General features: G+C 36.9%; 1 protein-coding gene across 1 annotated transcript in view; it reads left to right on the forward strand.

The window, feature by feature from the left end:
• Window positions 1-2,067: 2,067 nt before the first annotated feature.
• LOC131979867 (junctophilin-1-like) overlaps window positions 2,068-19,570 on the forward strand; it is a 44,726-nt gene continuing 27,223 nt past the window's right edge. The window contains exon 1 of the mRNA XM_059343930.1: window positions 2,068-2,544. Coding sequence (XP_059199913.1) covers window positions 2,166-2,544 — 379 coding nt within the window. The 5' untranslated portion in view covers window positions 2,068-2,165. The remainder of the gene's footprint in view (window positions 2,545-19,570) is intronic.

Genomic DNA, 19,570 nt, shown 5'->3' on the forward strand with positions numbered 1-19,570 from the left:
AATTAAGAATTTCATTACCACCAATTAGTTTTTATTAAGTCTTTTTTTGCAGCTGTCGTTCATTGGTGCCCATTTTGCATGTGCAGTTTGGGCAACAGTGAGAACAGCTGTCATTTCTAAATTTAGAAATCAGCCATGTTAACAGCTTTGAACGGGGGAAACCATGGTGCATTTCATTCCTACCCTACATGATTGGTTGCAGACAGCATTTGCCATATTACAGTCCTGCAAAGGTTCTTTTACCAAGACATTTTTTAAAAACCTTGAAAAAGACCATTATTTCCATTATTTATTTCTTTGGAAATTTAGAAACTGGGATAATCATAGTTTGTCCACCAGAGTGTGCTTCGATTTATAATCTGGGGTGAAGCAGCACAGAATAAGATCAAAAACAGCTTTCATCGATGTCAACCCTTCTTTGTCATTAAACACAGGGGACAAGAGCTGAAAGTCACTATGAAAAAAATACAGCTGGTGTCAAGAAAAGTAACATTTACATTTTGGGACATAAAACTGCAAATTTGACAAACCACTGAGCCCAATCTGCTTATATGTTATAACATAATACTATATTGGCCGATTTACCAATATGATTTTTGTTTTTCCTCAGTGTCCTACTGGATTAACAACAGGGCTACAGACCCTCCCGGGCTTGTATTTCCCCTGCAACTCTTCAAGTTGTAGGACTAGTAGCGGGACGAACTTGCGTCCGCAAGAGGAAGAAGAAGAAATCCACAGTATAACAGTAGTGTAGCACTGGTCCCTACAGCTATTGCTGTATGGGACCAGTGCTTGGTGCGATTGCCCCGAGGCCCTAAATAAAAGACTAAATTAAAAAATCACGTAAGTCCTCTCAACTTCTCATACTGAGGTATGGGGCCATGCCTTTAGTGTCTGCAGGGAAGTAGGCAATCTTAACTTTTATGTAATCTGTTTCATTGCTGGATTGGACTCAATTGAACACATTGTTTCTACATAATGTGTTTCAGCTACACTGCCCTACAAAACCTAACTGCAGTAACTACACAAAGGTAAAACTGAGAAAAACTGCTTTAAAGTTTTTTTAAACTTGCCAAGTTGGCTGGTTGGCCAGTCAAATTGGTTATTGGTAGGTTAGTGATATGACACTTCTAACAGTAATGATAAACAGAGTGCAGTAACTACAATGCTGTCGTGTTCTTTTACCTTTTATATTTTGTTTTCAGTAATTTAACATTTTCAAATTGATTTTGTCATAACTGTATTTAAAAGGGTTCAACAACTCTATTCAAAGATTTGTGTATTTTAGACTTAATATTATAACGTAACGTTATATTTTAGTCTTATTATAATTGTATCTCACTTTTTTAATTAATCACTATGGTAAATGGGGTGCACTTATATAGCGCTTTTATCCAAAGCACTTTACACTACACACTACGATCATTCACCCATTCACACACACATTCATACTGGTGGCAAAGGAAACCAGCAACAGCCGCCCTATCTAGATAATACTTTCCCTTTCAAATAAACTTATAATTTCTATTATTTTTATGTTTAAATTAGTATGTATATGCAAAGCAGACCGTAGGAAGTGCAATTACAGCTTGGTTGTGAGTTGGATTTTGTGGTTTTTAAATCATTATTTCTCTGAAATAAAGCAAAATTGAAACCTACAACTTTGTCACAATATCAAACAGACATGAAGGAGTTATTTTTTTTTTTTTTTTTAGTTATAACTCAATTCCAAACAAAAAATGCAGTTGCTGCAGTTAGGCTTTGTGGGGCAGTATATCTGTTGTTGTTTTTCCTCCTGAAGGCAAAGATGAGTCCAGCAAAAACACGTTGAGTGGATGGCTTTTATTATGAAAAGTAAAACAGGAAATGCTTGTCATTTGATCGCATGCATTTCAGCAGACTTCACCTCAGAGTGGGAGAGCAGTGGAGCGTCTCTGGCAGCCGTGGCGGCCGCCTCTCACCCTCCTCTCACCCTCCCACGTCCCGCTCCGACAGCGCTGCTGATGCGCCCAGCCGCTCCACTGCCCGATCCCTTTACGCGTCCGTTTCCTCACCGGGGCTTCGTTGTTGTCACCCCCGCGCATCTGAAAAAAAAAGAAAAAAAAAACTCGCACACTGGACTTGATAAAAAGCCACCGAGTAGTAGTTTCACCCTCCGTTTCTGAATGACGGGCGGGCGCTTCGACTTTGACGATGGTGGCACCTACTGCGGAGGCTGGGAGGACGGCAAAGCCCACGGCCAGGGTGTGTGCACCGGACCCAAGGGCCAGGGCGAGTACTCGGGATCGTGGTCCAACGGTTTCGAGGTGGTGGGCGTCTACACCTGGCCCAGCGGGAACGTGTTCCAGGGCTACTGGGCGCAGGGGAAACGCCACGGACTCGGCGTAGAAACCAAGGGGAGGTGGATTTACAGGGGAGAGTGGACTCACGGGTTCAAGGGTCGGTACGGAGTCCGGCAGAGCCTGAACACACCAGCCAGGTACGAGGGCACCTGGAGTAACGGACTGCAGGACGGATATGGTGTGGAGACGTACGGTGATGGAGGTGAGAGGGGGACACAGCCTATACTGGGGACATGAACTGGGATACAAGTAACATATATGTGTATATATTAGGGCTGGGCGATATTGACCAAAAGTCACATCCCGATATATTTAGGCTGAATGTCGATATACGATATATTAATTAATTATCACCAAATCACATGGTAAATGTACCTTTCTGATATTTGTTGATTAACGTTAGTTATTTTTAGCCATTAGTCTTCTCGCTAGGGCTGGGCGATATGGACCAAAAGTCATATAAGTCTTCTGTAAGATATCGGTTGTCATGATGCAGTGTTTTGAAAGCTAATATAACTCAGAGAATGAAGAGAAGCTTTTATTATTCCAGCTATTTTGCTATAGTTTCACCACTCTATATGACAGTCTCAGATAATGATTAATTATCACCAAATCACATGGTAAATGTACCTTTCTGATATTTGTTGATTAACGTTAGTTATTTTTAGCCATTAGTCTTCTCGCTAGGGCTGGGCGACATGGACCAAAAGTCATATCCCGATATATTAAGGCTGAATATCGATATACGATATATCCTGATATTTTTATCGCCAAGTCAAAGTCGAAGCCAAATATGCATATCCATAAGATAGATATTTGACTTCAACTACCCAGCAGAGGCTGGTGTTCCGGCTTTGTACAGTATTTATACCGGTATATTATACGCTATAAAGAATTTCTATGACATTATCCATAAAGTGCACATTTAAATAAAAAAATATCTTTCATAAAGATAGTCTATGAAGTAAAATAGGCCAATCTTTTTCTGTAATAATTATATTTATATGAGAAAAGAATAATGAACATTACAAAATAACTAAATATGACAAAGCCTAGTAAGCGATATTGACCAAAAGTGATATCCCGATATATTTAGGCTGAATATCGATATACGATATATATCCCGATATTTTTATCGCAAAGTGAGAGCAAGTGTTCAGTCAAAGTCAAAGCCAAATATGACATGTCACAAGTAGTTTTATTGAAACCGTTTATTTAACATCAGGAGTACCTTTTTTTAAAAAAAAATCAAAGCTCCATAAAGTGCACATTTGATAAAAAATATATCTTAACTAAAAATAACCCATGAAATAAAATAGGCCAATCTTTTTCTGAAATAAATACATCTATATGAGAAAAGAATAATATGACAAAATAACTAAATATGACAAATCCTAGTAAGGGCAGCATTTATATATAAAGACTTTTTTTTAAAAACTATATTGATATAGGCGATATGGTCCAATTCCATATCACATTTAAAAATATATCGATTTTTTTTTTTTAATCGATATATCGCCCAGCCCTAATTATATTTCGATATCTACAAGATTGTAGCAAATACGTTACCAGATCAGTTTAGCCCTCCTGGTGATTTTCTTGTTTTTTCAAATTATATAAATGAGCCAACAGTTTGTGAAATAATTGAAGAGATTATTAAACACATTATTATGACAGTATTTCATTTCATAATAATTAGATTTTTTAAGTTATTTTGGTCATTTTAATGTAGAAGGAAACTGAAGGGAATTCCATTTTTTTACCCTCTCATTTTACAGATTTTACACACAAACACACAGACAAACACACACACACACACACACACACAGTCTAGTGTGTGTGTGTGTGTGTGTGTGTGTGTGTGTGTGTCAGTCTTGTACTTGTAAAGTTTTTTTAAAAGTCCAATGCTGACCTCTGAGTCTAAGAGGTCACTATTGGACTTTTTTCTTTTTTTTTAACCACACTACATCTCAAAGCTAAACACCTGTAATGTTTCTCAACTTCATCTTAATTGTTTTATTTTAATTTTAAATGCCATTACCTCTCAAAGTTAAACATTGTACTTTTTTCTTCACATTTGCGTGCCTGCTTTTTAGTTCTATCCTCTTTTTATTATGTCCAGTGTGTGATGTGTTTATTTTACATTTTTGTGTTAAACTGAAGGGTGTTCTTTTGTTTTTAGAAAATTATCCTACTTCTCAAGCAAAATGATTCGTTAAAACTGTCTTGGATTTAGATCAGATAAGATAAGATAACAACTTCATTTTATATGATATTTATGTGACTTTATTAATCCTGCAGTGGGGAAATTTAGTTGTCACAGCAGCTCAAGGTACAGACGCATAGATAGAGGAACAGAATAAGAATATAAAAAATAAGACATATACATACATTCTATACACATTATATGCATTATATAAATACATTTATGCTATTTGGCATTTATTATTAACATATATTTTTTGTGTGTTTGTTTTGCTCTGTACATAGTTATAATGAAGTATGGTTTGAATGTAGGACTTGTACTTGTAGTATTTTTACAGTGTGGTAATAGTACTTTTGCTTCAGTAAAGAAACTGCAGTAGGTTGCAGCAGCTACGCGTCAGCTCAAACGTAGCCTAGTTTGATTGTAATTTCTAAATTAGGTCGCACCACTAACAATTTAAGAGTTGCACCAGCTGAAGTAGTCCCAACGTAGGCAGAAGTTACATTAAGATTTAACACCTACTGGTTAGGAGGTGTAAAGTCTTCCGTAAGATATCGGTTGTCATGATGCAGTGTTTTGAAAGCTAATATAACTCAGAGAATGAAGAGAAGCTTTTATTATTCCAGCTATTTTGCTATAGTTTCACCACTCTATATGACAGTCTTTGTTTTTTGCAGATAATGATTAATTATCACCAAATCACATGGTAAATGTACCTTTCTGATATTTGTTGATGAACGTTAGCTATTTTTAGCCATTAGTCTTCTCGCTAGGGCTGGGCGACATGGACCAAAAGTCATATCTCGATATATTAAGGCTGAATATCGATATACGATATATATCCTGATATTTTTATCGCCAAGTCAAAGTCGAAGCCAAATATGCATATCCATAAGATAGATATTTGACTTCAACTACCCAGCAGAGGCTGGTGTTCCGGCTTTGTACAGTATTTATACCGGTATATTATACGCTATAAAGAATTTCTATGACATTATCCATAAAGTGCACATTTAAATAAAAAAATATCTTTAATAAAGATAGCCTATGAAATAAAATAGGCCAATCTTTTTTCTGTAATAATTATATTTATATGAGAAAAGAATAATGAACATTACAAAATAACTAAATATGACAAAGCCTAGTAAGGGCAGCATTTATATATAAAGAAAGAAAACAATTTTGAACTATATCGCTATATGTGATATGGTCTAAATCCATATCACATTAAAAAATATATCGATATATGTTTTATATCGATATATCGCCCAGCCCTACTTCTCTCTATAGCTTAGTGCTTCTCGCTGATACAACATTATTTTGGTTAATTTGGAATTCACCCCAACGTAACTAGTGGTCGACTGATACAGGTTTTTTAAGGCCGATGCCGATACCGATTATTTTGACATCAGTCTTAACCGATCCCCGATATGTTTTTTTTGGGCTGATTCTTGAAGCCGATATTGCCTTTTCTCCCTCCATTTACATGATAAAAATGACAAATATCTCAATTTAAACAATTTAAATTGAACAAAAACAACATATTTGATGTGTTTTTCTTTTTTCTCCAAAAATGATCATGATCATTGAACAGGGATTGATAAAAAACTATATGACCTATCGAAACGTGGATTAATACACCGATACACAAGACTTGTGTCTACTGTTTAAAGTTTAAATGGAGTCTCTAGGTAAAATTATGCCTGAGAAGTAGACGTTTAAAAATCTCCAATTATTGTTCTTTTTCGCTCATTTTTTGTCGGCCGTCCCATTCATTTCAATGCAAAATTTTGGGCAATTTTTCGCAAATTACGTCGCCAAAAATTCGTATTCTGTAGAGAAAAGTAATAGCACACCAATCCCGATCAAACCCCATGTTTTGATATATAATTTGTCCTGCAACAAGTCATTTAAAAATCACTAAACAAGACGTTTAAAAATCTCCAGTTATTGTTCTTTTTCGCTCATTTTTTGTCGGCCGTCCCATTCATTTCAATGCAAAATTTTGGGCAGATGCCGATACAAGTAAAAAACGCAAATATCGGCCCAATATATCGGTCTACCTCTAAACGTAACTAAGATTGACCTTATGTCTCTGTGGTGCAACCCAACATCAAACTAACTCGTTTCAACGTATGGTTTACTTTGAACTTAGCACCCTTAAATGAAAATAGATCGGGCAAGTGCCACAGGCGATAGAAGTGGAAGAACACATTTTGAGCCAATTGGCATGAGATCTATATGTTCTCCCTTTTTGGCTCCAGTGGATGTTGAAGTCAGAGCAGAGGTCACGGTAGCTCTGCTAAGGTTATTCTCAGACAGCCTGTTGTTACAAGCTGCCATGCTTACGTTAGCGTAAGCTGCCTTAGTTTATGTGAAGAATGTATGATTTCATTTTATTCATTCATCCTTGATTTTTCTGTTTTCTTTGTAAATTATTGTATTTCCTTATGACTATATAGATTTGTAGAAATACCACAGAACAGAAATGTACACTACCGGTCAAAAGTTTTAGAACACCCCAATTTTTCCAGTTTTTTATTGAAATTCAAGCAGTTCAAGTCAAATGAACAGCTTGAAAGGGTCCAAAGGTAAGTGGTGAACTGCCAGAGGTAAATAAAAAAAAGGTAAGCTTAACCAAAACTGAAAGATAATGTACATTTCAGAATTATACAAGTAGGCCTTTTTCAGTGAGTGTAAGTGGGTTAACAACTTAACTCTATGGAGTCTTGGGCTATTTTGTCCATTTTGAATTCTTTTCATGTCTTTGTAAGTCATTTTGTGTCTTTTTTTGTCATTTTGTGTCTTTTTTTAGTCCTTTAGTCCAACATAAAATGTGATTTTGAATCTTTTTTTACTTGCAAAACACTATCATGCTCAATAAAGAATTTTAAATGTTGCAAATGTGCATTAATTTCAGAGTACACTGAGACATTAAACTGCATAATTTTCAATTAAATTCTGGAAAAGTTGGTGTGTTCTAAAACTTTTGACCGGTAGTGTACTTCTTTTACACAAAAGACATTGATGTTTCAGGAGGTAACCTGGGCCTGGCACTGTTAATTCTGGAAACATTACATCAATACAAACATAATCAAATCAAAATCAATCAAATCAAAATTACTTTATTTATCCCCGAGGGTAAATCCAGTTAGTCTGGTAGAATCTCTGTTAGAATGAGACAGTCTGATGGCTGCAACGGAGAGAGAGGAGCCGTCCACTGCTGTTTTTTTGCTCCATAAAGGTTTTGTGTAGCGATAATGTCATTATCTAAAAAGTACATACTTTTTTACACCATACTTAACATTATTCCCCTTCAGTTCAATGTGATTAACAAACTGAACTCTGGCAACTGGCAGCTTCCAGTCAAAGCTTATCCAACCTTTAAACTCATTCAAACTTGGGGCTTCCTCTGCATCATAATGGTGGAGAATGTGTATGTTTGTTAAAATAATTTGTGATACGTGATTTTCTTCATTCAGCTTTACTCTTCATCTCCTGTGTGTAGGTCAATCAAACTATTGTCCTAATCATATTTATCTTTGTTTGTGTGGGCTTGAATGGTTAACAAAATTCAAGTTTCAGTTCATATCATGGTTCGCCTAAACTTATGCTGGGTAAAAACATAAGGAACATAAAACACCCTTCACTTTAAAATAAGCATTTTTCATACAGTTACTTTTCTAATTAGTTCAAACTAGTGGTCGACCGATATAGGTTTTTTACGGCCGATACGGATTATTTTGACATCAGTCTTAACCGATATGTGCTGCCGATTTTTTTGGGCCGATTCTTGAAGCCGATATTGCCTTTTCTCCTCCATTTACATGATAAAAATGACACAATGATAACAAATGTTACGCAAGTCTCAATTTAAACAAAAAAAGAAACATTTATTGTTGAACGCACGCAAGTATCGTCCGATGCCGAAATATCGGCCCGATATGTGTTTTTTATACAGTTGCTTTTCTAATTAGTTTAAACATATATATATATATATATATATATATATATATATATATATATATATATTATAGCTGTTGTTATAGTAGGACCATTCAATGCCAGTTATATAATACAATGATAATATAATACCTAGGGCTGGGTTTAAAAAATGAATAATATATTCTTTTATTTATAAATTCTGAGATCGATTTTTTTGATAAATATGTGTTTATTCCAGCATCTGTGTGAAGCATTTTTGGCCAACCTTTCTTCCTGTAGATGTATGATCTTTAACTCTGTGAGTCTCATGTTGCTCCTGGTTAGTCTCGCGTGACTATGGCTATGTCACACAGTTTTAAAGGCACAGGGAGAACAGATGAACGCACCACAGGATCATTTTTTAAATGTCAACACCATACTGCTTAAAAATGATATACAGAAAAGAGGTGAAACAAGCTTGTCCTTTATCCACTGCACCAACCCCTTATTTTCACCTTGTTTATTTACGACATCACAATTACTGTGCTTTAAAAACACTCAGCTGACGTGACATTTAGCTTTTGTATGCTACTAGCTAACGTTAGTTAGCTGCTCAGACAGAGGGCCCACAGTACCGTTACACTCTGAAGCTCTAAATATTCAGAACTGTGTATTCCATAAAATCAGTGGCAATGCCCATCCCTAAAACCATAACATTGCAATTACACCTCATCAAAGAGCACTGAACTGAATTGTATAGGGCTGCAACTAACGATTATTTTCATTATCAATTAATCTTTAAATATTTAAATGATTAATCGATTAGTTGTTTGGTCAATAAAATATTGAAAAATAACAACCAATGTTTCCCAAACCACAAGATGACGTCCTCAAATCTCTTGTTTTGTCCACAAACCAAAGAGATATTCAGTTAATTGCCATAAAGGAACAAAGAAACCAGAAATATTCACATTGAAGAAGCTGAAATCAGAGAATTTGGACTTTATTTTATTTTTATTATTGGATTATCAAAATAGTTGACGATTAATTTAATAATCGATTATTGTTCGATTAATCAAATAATTGTTGCAGCTCTAGTATTGTATGGGGTTAAATGTGAAGCACCATAGGGCACCACAGGAATGAGGTCTTAAACCTGGAAGTAAGTTAGAATTTTAGCGCCCTGGGGTCTAACTTCTGAAACTCAATCAGGATTTTGAATGTGTTTTTGGTTCGATGCCTGAAATAAGATCTGTGGTTAACCAAGCTGAAGAGATGTTGGCGTTCAACAAGTGGCTAAATGAGACTACAGTTGAGTTGAGTTGCCTGGAATATTAAACGTCATCATGTCGGACACGGACAGGAACTCTCTCACTAGTCTGCTCTACAGCCTGCTTTTGCAAACTCTTGTAGATTGTAAATCATGTTAATAAACAACTCTTTTCCTCCCCACAATATTTTTATTGAATTTTACACATTTATAGACAGCAGTGGAACATGATCACCAAGTTACATTTCTCATAAAAAAAGATACATCGCATTTCACATATTCCACATAACACAAGTAAATTGACAAACAAAGCCAGACAAAACAAAACAAAAGAGATAAAAACAACAACAACAACAACCAAACAAAAAAAACAACAAAAAACAAACAAACTCAGCAACAACTCAGCACCTCACAACCAAGTCAAGGTGAATGCGCACCCTGATTTGCAAGAAAGTTCAATAAGGGTCTCCACACTTTTTCAAATTCCTCCGCCTTTATGGTTATATAAGTCAGTCTTTCCAGTACCTCAGAGGATGCCATCTCCTTCACCCACACATTTATTGAAGGTATATCAATTTTTTTCCAAGATAGAGCTATCATTCTCCTGGCCTGCAGGAGTCCAAAGTCAATCAAAGTTGACTGTTCTGAGCTGACTACACAATTGTCCGGGTATATACCCAGTACACACAGCGATAAACAACTTAAAGCTACAGATTCGCTAGCTTGGCAAAAATGCTGGTTAGCTTGTCGTAGACTTTCTGAAGAAGACCGTCGTGATGCAGAAGTCATGCGACCGTGGTGCAGTTCGCTATAGCACAACGTTAGCTTTTCACTTTGGCTGCATTAACGCTTCAAACATCATAAAAGTGGTGTTAACTTGTGAAGATTATCCTGCTGAACAAAACGTGTGTTGACTACAGAGCTTATTTTCTGCCATGATTCAAAATCCAATGCAAAAATCCCATAGGCCAATTCTCAATAGACCCCATGGAGATGCTACATCCTGGTTGGCCTGCAAAAATCCATCATTTTATTTGCTCGTTATTAGGGCTGGGCGATATATCGATATAAAAAATATATCGATATATTTTTTAAAGTGATGTGGAATTAGACCATATTGCATATATCGATATAGTTTTCAAAAAAAGCATTTCTTAATATATAAATGCTGCCCTTATTTTTATTTAAGATATTTTTCTATTTAAATGTGCACTTTGAGGAGCTTCGATAAAAAAATAAAAGAAGGTACTCCTGTTGTTATACAGTATTTATGTTCACTTAAATAAACGGTTTCAATAAAACTACTTGTGGCATGTCATATTTGGCTTTGACTGAACATTTACTCTCACTTTGTGATAGAAATATCGGGATATATATCGTATATCTATATTCAGCCTAAATATATCAGGATATGACTTTTGGTCCATATCGCCCAGCCCTACTCTCTATTAAAGCAAGGTTATAATAGTTTTGGATTTTTCATTAGTTTTAGTTTTAATTTCGTTGTCAATTTTTGTTTCCAAATTCAGTTAGTTTTAATGAGTCTTTAGAGTGAGTTTGCTAGTTTTGATTAGTTTTATTTTTTGGAAAATGCTTAGTTTTAGTTTAGTTTTTATTAGTTTTAGTTTTTTTGTAATGGGGTATTTGTTGGGTGCCAGATTCAATAAGGTCACAATAAATGTTTCCTTTATTTCCTTTGTCTGATCCATCTCAGCCCCAATAAATTTCCTAAGTCATAAAACCAGATAGATGAAATAGATTTCATATCAACCAAAAAGGTTTATGTATGAAAAAAGTTGTCAAAGACAAAAACTAAGGACATTTTCACTATAATTTTAGTTAGTTTTAGTTAGTTTTGTAACCACAAAATACAGTTTCAGTTAGTTTCCCGTTTTTATTTTTATTTCAGTTAACGAAAATGTTTTTTCAATTCTTGTTTTCGTTATTTCGTTAGTTTTCGTTAACTATAATAACCTTGTATTAAAGCCAAACTGTTGGTTGAAGCACTGTAATACTAGGAAAATTTTGCCTTTGACTTTTTCTCAGTTAAAACCCTGTGCTGTATAGCAGTAAAGCATTTGTGCAGCTACTTTTAACCACTACTGGTTATATGAAACCATCTCTGCCTCCCAGCCAACCACCCTCTCTCTCCTACTCTCTCTATCTTTAGCTCTGGTAGGAATTCATCCATCTTACTTTGTCAGATTGTTCTGAGCCAGTGCATTAGGATTATGTTAATTAGACTTTGTAAGACCGCACTGAACAATGGTTCAACTGCTCATTAAAGAAAAGAACAGTGCTAGTGTAATGTAACCCTGTCGAGATCAGATTAGTCAATGCTGTGGGTAACAACAGATTAAATGACTCTTTAATTTCTATGAATAGCCACAGATTTGACTTGTTTTGGTTTTTTAATTTTAAACCCATATCACTCCCCTTTCACTATTGTTTGTGGTAATTTTCGCCTTAAAGGCAAGGAGAGAAGAACAAAACCAGATCAGATGGACTCTAATGGCTCCTTGTCAGTTCACTAACAGGGTCACAGCTTACTCATCACTCTGTTGCTGCTGTAGATGCATCTCAAAGACTTCCTCCAGTGATTTCAAAATTAAAGCCTTCCATTAAAGATAACTATGAATTCTCTGATATTGAGAATTTGCTGTAATATTATCATGTTGTCGAAGAGTTGGTAGAATATTGAGTCGGTGTTTTCACTTGACTGAAGTTAATATCTTGGTAAACACTCTGTCAGTATCTTGGAATAAAATATTATAGAATATGTATTTGGGACATATGAACAATATGTTAATGGGGACCACATATGATTTATGACATACCATATCAATTTAGACGTGAGTGGAAGTTATGATAGAATCTGATGTATGGTCTCAAGTCGTGTACAAGCTTGAGTCAGTGTGAAGTCCACATGTCTGAGTCGGAGAATTCTTATAAGTCTATTGTATAGGCATCTAAAGGAGAAGCACCGCTGGTGCCTGGCTGTGATTCATCTGAAATAGTTTTTAAATGGTGAGAAACCAAAATGACACAATGATAACAAATGTTCCACAAGTCTCAATTCAAACCAAAAAAATAAACATTTATTAACAAAACCAACAAAACGTGTTAACAGTTGGATATCAAACAATGTGTATGTTGTTCTAGGCCTCGAGGTGGTGGCGCCTCAGATGATCCACATATTTGATGTGTTTTTCTTTTTTCTGGTATCAGCAGCAGCTCACCAGAGAATGGCAGATGTTGCACCGAGCCTTGCCTGCTGTTGGCTCAGTGAAACGGGCTAATTGATCGGCGAACGCACGCACGTATCGGCCGATGCCGAAACAAGTAAAAAAACGCAAATATCAGCCCAATATATCGGCCGGACGATATATCTGTCTACCTCTAATTAAAACATCATTAAAAATCAATAAACCTTGCAACTAGGGTTGTCAAAAAAATTGCCATAGATACAGGTACAGATAAGAGATACAGATAAGATACTCATTTGCAACAGTATCGATAGCAACAGTGCCATCTTCGCTTCTTCCAGTTGACACACAACTTCACACAGACACAACAGCACCGCTGCAGGAGGGACGCATAGCCCCTCCCCTCACTAGCAGCTGAACACAAGAACACTAGTTGATGTTGAAAACAAAAAAACATGGCAAAAAATTTTATATTCAAGCCTCAACGGGAGTTTGTTTTTCCACTGCTACACTGCTGGCCTTGATCCCAATTTAAATCCCAGTTTGAGTCCCAGGACTGACAGGGCAAGGACTGAAGTGCCCTTGAGCAAGGCACCTAAAACCCCCGCTGCTCCCCCGGTACAGATTTGGGCTGCCAACTGCTCCTAGCTGGTGTGTTCACTGGTCTGTAGAGGATGGGTTAAATGCAGAGGGCAAATGTACTGCTCCCTGTTTCTGTACGTGTGTGTGTTTGTTTGTGTGTGTGTGTGTGTGTGCAAAAACATCTAATTTTTTTTATTTAATTAATGACGATTGTTTTTGACGTTTGATTGATTACAAGTGAAATCTGAGGGGGTTGTTAGCATAGAAAATGGACATGAACATACTTCAGATGGATTATTTAATGATAATTGTAGTTTCAAGCCCTTTAAAATGCAGCATATGCAAGAAGTCACAGTGTGATACCATTACTTTTTCGCCAAGGAAACCACCTAATGAATAGCCTGGCTAACACCAGACCAAATCTCATTGGAGATTAGGTCTGGACACCTACAATGCATTTCTCCGTAGAGGAGGTGTGGTTTACGATCCTCCAGAGCCGTTTATTGGACGCTTAGAATGTCTATCAAAGCGTCTGTAGGTAGCTCTTAGCCAATCAGATCAGTTATACCAGATGACGTAGTAGAGCAACAGAGATGGATGTTTGTTGTGTGTGTGTCTGTGAGAGAGTGTTGCTGCTGCTTTGCTTCTCCAGTTCTCGCTTTCTGCAAGATTATTTATTTTCACGCTTTATTCCCCCTCATGTCATTCAGCCACACACATCTACTGATTTTATGGGAAATAAACAAGCTGCTGCGGGTCTCTGGGGGCTCCGCTGTCCCCCGATTCGGAGCGAGATCACCGGCGGTGACCGGCGGTCTCACCGGCTCGGCGCAACGAGCCGCAGAAACCGCCCGTGCGGCGCTAATAGCCCCGCTACCGGTGATCTCGTTACGAGCCGGGGGACAGCGGAGCTGCCGAGAGACCTTTCGCCTTTCAACTTTCGCTCTAAACTATTTAAAACACCATCTACAGCTAAAGAGAGTTTCGCGTCTGCAGCAGCCATGTTGGATCAGGAAAGCTTCCAAGTGCCGAGTAGTACGCGTCATCGTCTCACCGTCCCTCCCCGCTCTGTGATTGGATCCCTAAAACAGGGCTAAGATAATCGCCTCGTTTCCAGACTGGCTGGAGGTTCGAAATCAAATTCGAGCGCGCAAGGCAGTCTGGGTATACCCAGGCTACCTAATGAATGCATTCACTACAAAATGCTGAAGATTATCAAAACCAGTCTGGGATAATCTTACAGCATTTTCTAGAGTCTTTTTCTTCTGTGAAGATACTGGAATATATCAGCCAGGCACTGTGGAGAAGGCTTACTCCACATAGCAAGATAGCTGCTTGGAGTTATGTTTGGCCAGCCAATAGACTTCCCAGTGTCTCAAGTTACTTCCATCTTTTAAAATAGCACATTCTCGCATTCTCCAGTTGAAGCCATCATGGCAAGAGCTGAGCTTTCCAAACCAGGCCAACAAGCCACCTTTTACCACCTAATGACGCTCACTACTGCTGCTTTTTATGTCAAAACTGTCTTTTACAAAATTATGTCCAAATTCAGACTCAAGTGCACTCAGACAAACATACAGGTGCTATGCTCAGTGTGTGTTGTCTTTTTAGTCAGTGATTTTGTTACAAGGTAAGCTCCAAAGATACAGGGCTTCATGCTGACCTTTCCCATGAAGCATTGAGGAGTGCATAAAGAACTTTTGGAAACCATGAAAATGTATCAAACATTTTTTTGCACTTAGTTTTTTAATAATTTCTGCTTCAACTTGTACTTATTTAACAGTTACATCATTATGATCTGAGATCTGAGCGTATAAATCATCTTACGACAGGGTTCACGTGTGATTCATGAAACGCGCGTATCTCTAATCACAGCATAAGAATGATCGGCTGTTGATAAATGTGGTGGCTGGAAACAAGCGTCATTATATACCACGCCCTTTTAGGGGCGTGCCATATTGTATCATTCATGATTATACTGGTATAGTTTTTTTATGAGTTAAAAATGCATATCATGACATTGGCAACATTCCTACTCCTTCATGTAGGATTTCCCATTAATTACCTAGACTGTGGCGGCCCTCTATAGTCTTATGTGCTGCACTAACGTCACATTCAAGCTACTGAAAGTATATCTACACTATTCATAATATAAAGTTATTTTGCGTTGTATTGCTCAGCAGAGTGTCTGTCACCAGTCAGTCAGTCAAAACCCCGCCCCACCTCTCTCCTCCGAGACATGAGGCGCATTCACACTGACACACACACACTGACTATACCGAGCTGTAGTGCCTACCTGTCTGTATCAGTCCTGTCCCCACATCATCTCTCTGTGTGCTTCTGCGTATGCGCGCCAAACTAAACACTATCAACCTGTCCGGGCCGTCACAGGTCCAAACGGTCCGAACACACCGTTGCATTGTGCTGTCCGTTATCTGTGAGCTAACATAAGCTAACAAATAAAGTTGTGTTAATCACAAAAAGCTACTATTACTTCCTGTCGCTAAACACATGCAGCTTTCAAAATAAGAGCACAGTCTGGTGTTAACAGAATCCACCACAGAATTTACAAGAAGACAAATTAAGATGCCTTAAATAAAACATACACGAACCTTTATTTTCCTTAACAATAGGCCTATTTCATTAAAATATGCAATGATAAGATCAGTGTATGATGGAATAGTTGCATTAGAATGTGTGAGAAGCCACCAAATTTGAGTTTTTATGGAAAAAATTCTCCAGGGGGGAATGCCCCCAGACAAACCCCCTAGCCAGCTAAATGTGAGCAAACACCTCACATTACATTTTTCACAAAGTGGACGAGATTGATGCATTTTTCTTAAAAATGTACAAAATTTTCTCCCGGACCCCCTAGATGTTTTTTTTTTTTTTTAATTATTTGCTAATACTCAAAAGTCAAGAGTATTATTTTTAGTTATATCTATTTATACAGACTAAAAAAATATCCAACCAAACGCTGAACAACATTTTTACATTTTAAATGAATCTTTCTATTCTACATCTGATATTCTAAAGGGGATTGGATCTTACGAGAACAACTTGAGACCTTGCTGAGCTGCACCTCAAGAGGGAACAGGTTAAATTGCTTTTATTGTTGTAAGCAACCCTGTGTTGCATAAAAAACAACAAAACAAAAACCTAGTGCCTTCCTGTTCTGTATTTTTGAATTTGCAGCGTCTAAACATGAAACATTTGACATCTCGAAAACCAAGCACCATTGATCATTTATTAACATTTTCCACCAAGGACATTTTGTGTTTTATATCTATGAAAACTTTTTGCATCTCTTTTACCACTTTTTTGTAGATCTAGAAAAATAATAAAACCATAATATTCCAATTCAAAATAGTAGTAATGAACATAAATGAACATTCCTACGTATTTTTACTGCAGTTTCCACATCATTTTAATGTTATCTTGTGATAATGTATAAATTAATATATGAAGTGATTTTTTTCTCATTGACAGGTCTAATTAGTGGTGGAGCAGTTACAACTTTTTAGATTAGATTCTATTTTTAATTATGGCTAACTGTGGGTGTTGCATTTAGGATGGTTCATGTTCGCCCAGCTCCACAATGACATTACAACATTACCAAAAAATATGTGAATATATACATTATCGATAAATATGTGATAATATAATATACCTATATATGTGTGATAATCTGACATAATAATAATAATAATATCTTTGATTCATATAGACCCAAGTACGCTTTACACAGTAGAATAAAAAACAAACAAAAAAATCTGTGGATAGAGCTGTGTGTCATCGGTGAAGGAGTGGAACCTAAAACCGTGTTTGTGGATAATTTGGCCAAGGGGCAACATTACCAGTATATATGTGATAATCCAACATTACCAACCTATCTGTGTTATATTTTTAATAATCTAACATCACAAGTATACATGTAATTAGTAATTATGCAGCCTTACTAGTGTATGTGTAATTATTAGGGCTGTCAATGGGGAAAAAAACCCAAACTAATTAGTCTCATACTTTGAAATTAATAAATTTAGATTAATCAAGATTAAAATATATTTCCCACTTAAAGTTTAGGGTTAGGGTTTTTCACAGTCAGAATATACTGTAATATAGAATCTAATGCCACTATTCCATTATATTCACTGATCTTAATGATGGCACATTTTAATGAATTATTGTAAAGGAAAATAAGGGTTATTGTTTGTTTTATTTAAGGCATCTTATTTTGCCCGCGACCCGGCCCCGGATAAGCGGAAGAAAATGGATGGATAGATGGATTATTTTGACAGTCTTGTAAATTCTGTGGTGGATTCTGTTAACACATTCATGCTCTTATTTTGAAAGCTATATGAGTATAGCGACAGGAAGTAATTCATATGGTTAAAAATGAATACTAACAGTGTATAGAGATTAGCTTTTTGGGATTAAAACAACTTTAATTGTTAGCTAATGTTAGCTCACGGCTCCCGAACGGCATAGTAACAGTGTGTTTGGATCCCCTCTGACCAGCCCGTTTTCACCGTTGCTAATTGTGCACAACGTCAGCAGCTGAAAGAAGCATGGCTAATTATGCACAGAGTCTCCGCTTATCATAAACATAGTGATTGTGAATTAACGACATTGCTTACTGTGTACAGAGTGTCTGGTGCTTGTTGTAAACAAACAGAGATCACTTAGTGAACACCTCCTGTAGCAGCAGCACAAACACACTGTACTGCTACAGAGCTAACTGTATCTAACTGCCGAGGCTGGCTCGTTAAGAAGAGTACAAAGGAGTCGCTGGATTTGTCTCCAGTCGCTTTCTTGAGAAATTGTTACAAAATGTAGTGTCTTTTCAGACCCCCTTAGCGACTAAGGCGCAAAGTTGGGAACACTGCTTTGCCGGCTTTTACAAATGGCGTGTGTTGTTGTCGTGTAGAGTACTATGTCACATCCCGCTTAGCGATCTATCCAATCAGTTATCGGGATTTTTTTCAGGGTAGAAAAAAGATCCTGCTCTTCAACAGGGACTAAAAAGTCCTGACAAAAGCCGCTCCGGACTGCTCGTATTCAAATTAGGGGCGTTTCGTGAGTGAGACCCGCCTCATTCCAGGTACTGTCCGGGTATTGCCCGGTAGTGGAAACAACCCTTATCATGCTGGAATATTTTGAAGCGAGAAGTGGGGTGGGCAGCTTGGTAAATGCACGCGCATGTCTCGGAGGTGGGCGAGAGGTGGGGGTCAGGGTTTGACTGACTGACAGCAACGGCAACACAACACAGAATAACTTTAGGTTATGTAGAGTGTAAATATACTTTCAGTAGCTGGAAATGTGCTGTTGAGGTAACTCTGCTGGTCGCTGCAGGTTTCGTGGTAAGGCAGTAGGTAAACAAATTGTGTTAATTGTGTTAATTTTTTTTTAACGCGTTATGTATTACAAAATGAATCACGGCGATCAACATGTTAATTTTGACAGCCCTAGTAATTATGCAACATTACCAGTATGTGTGAAAATCCAACATTATCATGTGGCCATGCTATGTAAAACTAACTGCAAAACTAACTTAAAGACTTTTCCAAGAACCAGTGTTTACAGTTTGTCCCCCAGTTGACTTCTTTAGCAAGTTTGTTTTTGTTATTATCTGCTCCACAGTAGCTCTTCCAACATTTTTCGTACACAAATATACAAACATACATTTTCTTGGGGAAGAAGCTCCGACCCCCCACCAAATACATGCACCTAAGTTTTCCACAAACATTGAGAAAACACTGAAGATATCTTTACTGTCTATGTACAAGTACAATGAAGTGTTGTAGGAGATCACTTACAGCTGCATAGAAATCTTTACGATAAAGTGTTACTGATTTATTTTCAGTGACTAATTTTTGCAGTTCTTGTTATGTATTAGGTAATAATATGTATTTTTCAATTAGTTTTGATATAATTCATTTCTTGTTGTTCAAGAACACAAACCATAAATCGTGGATTCTTATTTTCCATGGATGCTTCTATTCATTGGCTTCTGTAATCTATTGGTGATTTGTTTTTTTCC

Source organism: Centropristis striata, chromosome 11 (genome assembly GCF_030273125.1).
Source record: "Centropristis striata isolate RG_2023a ecotype Rhode Island chromosome 11, C.striata_1.0, whole genome shotgun sequence".
In the NCBI taxonomy this organism is placed as follows: Eukaryota; Metazoa; Chordata; class Actinopteri; order Perciformes; family Serranidae; genus Centropristis; species Centropristis striata.